Source organism: Nanorana parkeri, unplaced genomic scaffold (genome assembly GCF_000935625.1).
Source record: "Nanorana parkeri isolate BGI_ZX_2015 unplaced genomic scaffold, ASM93562v1 scaffold1751, whole genome shotgun sequence".
In the NCBI taxonomy this organism is placed as follows: domain Eukaryota; kingdom Metazoa; phylum Chordata; class Amphibia; order Anura; family Dicroglossidae; genus Nanorana; species Nanorana parkeri.
The window spans coordinates 10,706-15,353 of NW_017308019.1; the positions used below are offsets into that span (position 1 = coordinate 10,706).

A 4,648-nucleotide genomic window follows, 5' to 3' on the forward strand; every position below is an offset into this window, starting at 1 on the left:
GCTTGTTTTAAATTCCATTTATTATTTGTTGAGAATGTCTGTACACTTCAATGGCTATAATCTGGTTGAACAGATTCACTTTAAGAGTGTTCGACTCAAACTTTACTAAGACCTTTGTGCTGGAAGAGCCAAGTGCACCATCTACCTTCTTTACAACATTATGGTAAAGGGAACCTGTTGGCATAAAGACTTGTTCTTAAACATGCATGCTCTGGGCTAGGAAATAATCCACTTGCCTACTTCTCTGCCTTGATAATCACTAAACATCTATGCAGGCAACTAAGCAAGGATGAGGATGGCAGACAATGTTGACAATGGCATACCATATTTCTCGTTTTTTCCCTGAGCACAGGTAAATAGCACTGACTTCAACTACTTTCCACTTTTTAAATATCCTGCTTTGTTCTTCTCTAAACACAAGAATCAGAAGGTAAAAAAAGACACGGCACGGCAGAACTGAGTGTTTTTGTAGCCATTTATACAGTTGATGGATATTTTAGACTAGCTACAATAACAGTTGTCTCTTGTCAGCAAAGCTATTAAATAGCAGGGTTCCTTTCAAAAAAGAGAAACATGACATACCCTTCAACAAAAACAAGAGATAGACTCCTCCCACCCTGATTCTCCCATCAGAACACATTGGCCATAAACCGACCTTCCTTTTTTTTTGCTGCCGCAAAGATCACCAGTATATTGCGCTGCAATCTACTGTAGACCTCTTCGGCAGTGAAAAGGTTAAACTGATGCAAGAAAGACCTGCAAAGTGGTTAATGCGGAGCAGTGATTTTTTTTTCTTTTTTTTTTAAATACATACAATAATTTAAAATATATCATTTCTTATTATTTCATATTTTTGTCTTGGTCAGCAAATGAAACAAAAGCTTTGGCAAAACAATTTTGACAGAGAGAGGTGACAGCAGTGCTCCCTAGAGGTGTAGAGGGAATTCCAGGACAACCTCAGCTGATAATACCAGACTTTGTACACCACCAAATGTTGTGCTTGGTACTGGGCTTAGGTGACACCGCTGGTTACAGAAAAAGAGACTTTTTACTGATATGGTCAAGTCACAGTCTATACCCGTCCATCCATGCCTATGTACATCGCCACTTAGAAAAGGTTGTTAAGAAAAGAGACAGATGAAAGAAGGGAAATAAGTCAAGGCTGGGGAAGACGAGAGAGAAAGAGAGAGAAGAAGTCAAAGAGTTGAGACAGACAAACTACATAGAGAAGCAAGTTCACCGAGATGAATTGAAAGATGTAAACTAAATTGGTTTAGATATCACTGTCAACCACAAAGTCTATTTGACCGATATGTAACAAAGTTTGGAGAGAAAGTTGGTTGCCGGTATCCAGTAGCTGTGGATTCCACCATCGGCACTATCCAAGGTAATACTGCTTGCCAAATAGCTACATGATTGAACAGGAAGAGAGTGGATTACGAATCTGACAACTGCAAGCTGCACCACAGTACTGGCGGAAGGTTTGGTAGCAGGTGCGGTCTGCTTCGCTGCTCCATTGCACTGGATTGGCCACGAGGGCTTCGGCTGGTAGCCGGTTGAGGATGCTGGTGTTGACAGCAAGGGCGGCTAGGCCATAGTCTGTAAAGAGCACCGTTTCTCGTTTGCAGGTGGGGCAGGAGATAAACTTGTACTTCGGACAAGATTCATAGAGGATCTGAAGGCATTCCTCACAGACGGAGTGGAGACAGGACAAGATGCGTGGCCTCTTGTTGGTGAAATTGTACATGTGACCACAAGTCGGGCACTCTAAAGGCTCACAAGGAGTGGACGGATGCAGCACATACTGGTTTACGATGACCTCATCGGATGGAGTTTTACGGTGGTAACAAATCTCTGTGCTTGCCTTCCGCTGACCAGGGTAGATCTTCTCTCGCCGCGGTGGAGGGGGCGTCCTGGGAAGCCCCAAACTGCCTGGAGTGCCCTCTAAACTAGGCATCTCTCCGCAGGCCTGGTTGACAATAATTTCTGATTCTGAAGGCCAGGCCCGTTTGGCAACTAGAGGGGGCTCCCTCCGTGATGGAGGGCCATAACGCGACTGAGAGTTCTGACACTCGGAGAACTTCTCCGCCTGTATGATCTTCATGGCCTCCATTTTGATGATGACCTGTTGCCCTTTCAGACAGGACATAAGAATTTTTTTCACATTACTGTCCGCAACTTTGTTTTCTCCTAGAGCCCCCTGCATGTGGCTTGTGGAATGTGGAAACGTTCTAACACTTAAAAATATCTGTTTGGCAAAACGTTGCTTCTGGAGAAGCCTCGGTTAGCAGGTCGACCTAAATGGATGTCCATGCTCTCCAGCACCTTAGCGAAGCCCAACAGTCCAAGATACAAACGCAGGTAACTCGTCTTCAAGTAAAATACATATCTCTAGGTGTTGTGCAAAATCCCTAAAATGCCAACGTATCACAGTGTTCTAAAGTTATAATCCAAGATCTGTTTTTGGAGCTCTCCACTTCTTGAAGTTGTGGAGGAGATGCAGATCCCCAAATGTTCCAGGCAGACGGGTTCCTTGAAGACAGGCTTATCTGTACAATAACATCACCACAAGAGCATTGTGTACCTTGTAAGCAGGTGCTCCACCTCTTTGTGCTTTATTGCTGTTTGTGAGTGAGGCTGGAGCAAGGCTAAAGAATGTTTTAGCGAATTCCTTTCTTATGACAGCCTCCTGCGCTCCCACTAACAGGTCAGTTGCATTCCAGGAGGCTGAAGATCTCTGTGCAAGGTTGGCATGGGTTAGATGCATATGCAGATGTCCTGTTTGAGTCTCAGGGCAAGAGGTGGAGTCATAAAACCTTGCTGGCTCTAGATGGAGTCTTCAATAAAGCAGGAGCTGAGTCTACCTCTGTCAATTATTACCTCTTCTACTGTTGAATCGTCACGTAAGGGACCCTCTGTTTCTGCAACCACCTGTGCAAAAATAATAAAGAAGATGTTAACTTGAAGGGTCGGCAGGCATAATATACAATTGTAGAAGAGTTTTAATAACAATTATGGATGAATATGTAAACCCTTTGGAAATATAATACCTGAAAACTGACCAAAATAAGCTGCAAAAAAAGTTGAAAAAATTATTTTATATATTTTTGGTAAGTTTTGTGGGTCATTCTGTTAATTTTATCTTTACTTGTCGTTTAAAGTATACTGGTCCCAAAATGTTAAATACAAAATGTTGGACAAAAGATGACATTCCTTTGTCACCGTGCAAAATTAAAGATCCTTTGACAGGTTTCCCGGTTCGAATCCCAGCCAGGATCACTATCTGCAAGGAGTTTGCATGTTCTCCCTGTGCCTGCGTGGGTTTCCTCCGGGTACTCCGGTTTCCTCCCACACTCCAAAGACATGCTGGTAGGTTAATTGGCTCCTCTCTAAGTTGGCCCTCTATGTATGCATGTGATATAGGGACCTTAGATTGTAAGCTCCTTGAGGGTTAGGGACTGATGTGAATGTGCAACTATGTAAAGTGCTGCGTAAATTGTCGGCGCTATATAAATACCTGTAATAATATACAGTATGTGTATTCTTACTGTGTACTTAGCTGTTTGCCTGGACATCAGCATTGATATAAAGTCGGTATGAAGCGCAGAGCAGCATGTACAATGGGCCGATTAAATGTTGTTTTATGTAAATAAAGTGTCAATATGTTCAACGGAAAGTCTTGAGAGAGAGATAACAACAGTTTCACTTCCTATTTTCTTTACTTCGGAGACTGCTTACCTGCCAGCTCATTCCCCACTTTGTTGTAGCCTGATTGTTGAAGCTTATAATATGCAATTGTAAACTGTAATTCTCTACTTAGAGAAATCCAACAATTCCGTCATTATTTCTAATTGTCTGGAGGATCAACACTGAATTTGGAAACGTTCAACATGAGCGCTAGAGAACAGTCGCCAAACCCCGCATGAAGTTTGAATCATTTAGTAATATCATATTAACCATTTCTCTGCTAAAGACAAAACTAAAATATTGGTTTCAGATGGAACTGCCACTGTGCATGAGCTGCTGGATGAATGCATTGTGGGACTTAAAGTGTAACTCTGCTTGTAGAACTTTCTAGCTTTGGATAGGGAGGATTTATGTGCTTCTGTATGTATAGCCCTTTTTAGTTGGATAGACTACAGTCTTTTGTACAGTTGTTCCTGAAACAGGTGTCCCCCTTGGGAGATCTAACCTCACCTCTTGTTCTGGGCACAAGCCTAAAACTTTGGTTTCTCCAACACTTTCTGTCTCTGTGACAATGGTCGCCAGGACAAATAGAGTGGGTGAACCTACCTACAGGTGTACAGACAGCAATAAATAGCTGACAGGGATTCTAATCCTTCCCTACCCTATCCAAGATTACATAAAATGTTTTGGCTATACATACTGTAAACTTTAAAGTAGAACTATGCCTCCCATAAAAGTAGAACTATGGCCTCCCATTAAAGATCTTTGGCCTTCCATTAAATTTGAACTATGACCTCCCATTAGAACTATGCCTCCCATAAAAGTAGAACTATGGCCTCCCATTAAAGAACGTTGTCATTCCATGAAATTGGAACTATAACCTCCCATTAGAACTATGCCTCCCATAAAAGTAGAACTATGGCCTCCCATTAAAGAACTTTGGCCTCCATGAAATTGGAAC

General features: G+C 42.3%; 1 protein-coding gene across 1 annotated transcript; it reads right to left on the reverse strand.

Moving 5' to 3' along the window:
- Positions 1–461: 461 nt before the first annotated feature.
- RNF208 (ring finger protein 208) lies at positions 462–2,393 on the reverse strand. The gene has a single exon (XM_018571411.1). It carries the CDS (start codon positions 2,204–2,206, stop codon positions 1,409–1,411), a length of 798 nt encoding a protein of 265 aa, XP_018426913.1. The 5' UTR covers positions 2,207–2,393; the 3' UTR covers positions 462–1,408.
- Positions 2,394–4,648: the final 2,255 nt, after the last annotated feature.

Excerpts from the sequence above, each read along its gene's own strand:
- RNF208 (XM_018571411.1), bottom strand. The coding sequence starts at position 2,206 with ATGCAGGGGGCTCTAGGAGAAAACAAAGTTGCGGACAGTAATGTGAAA.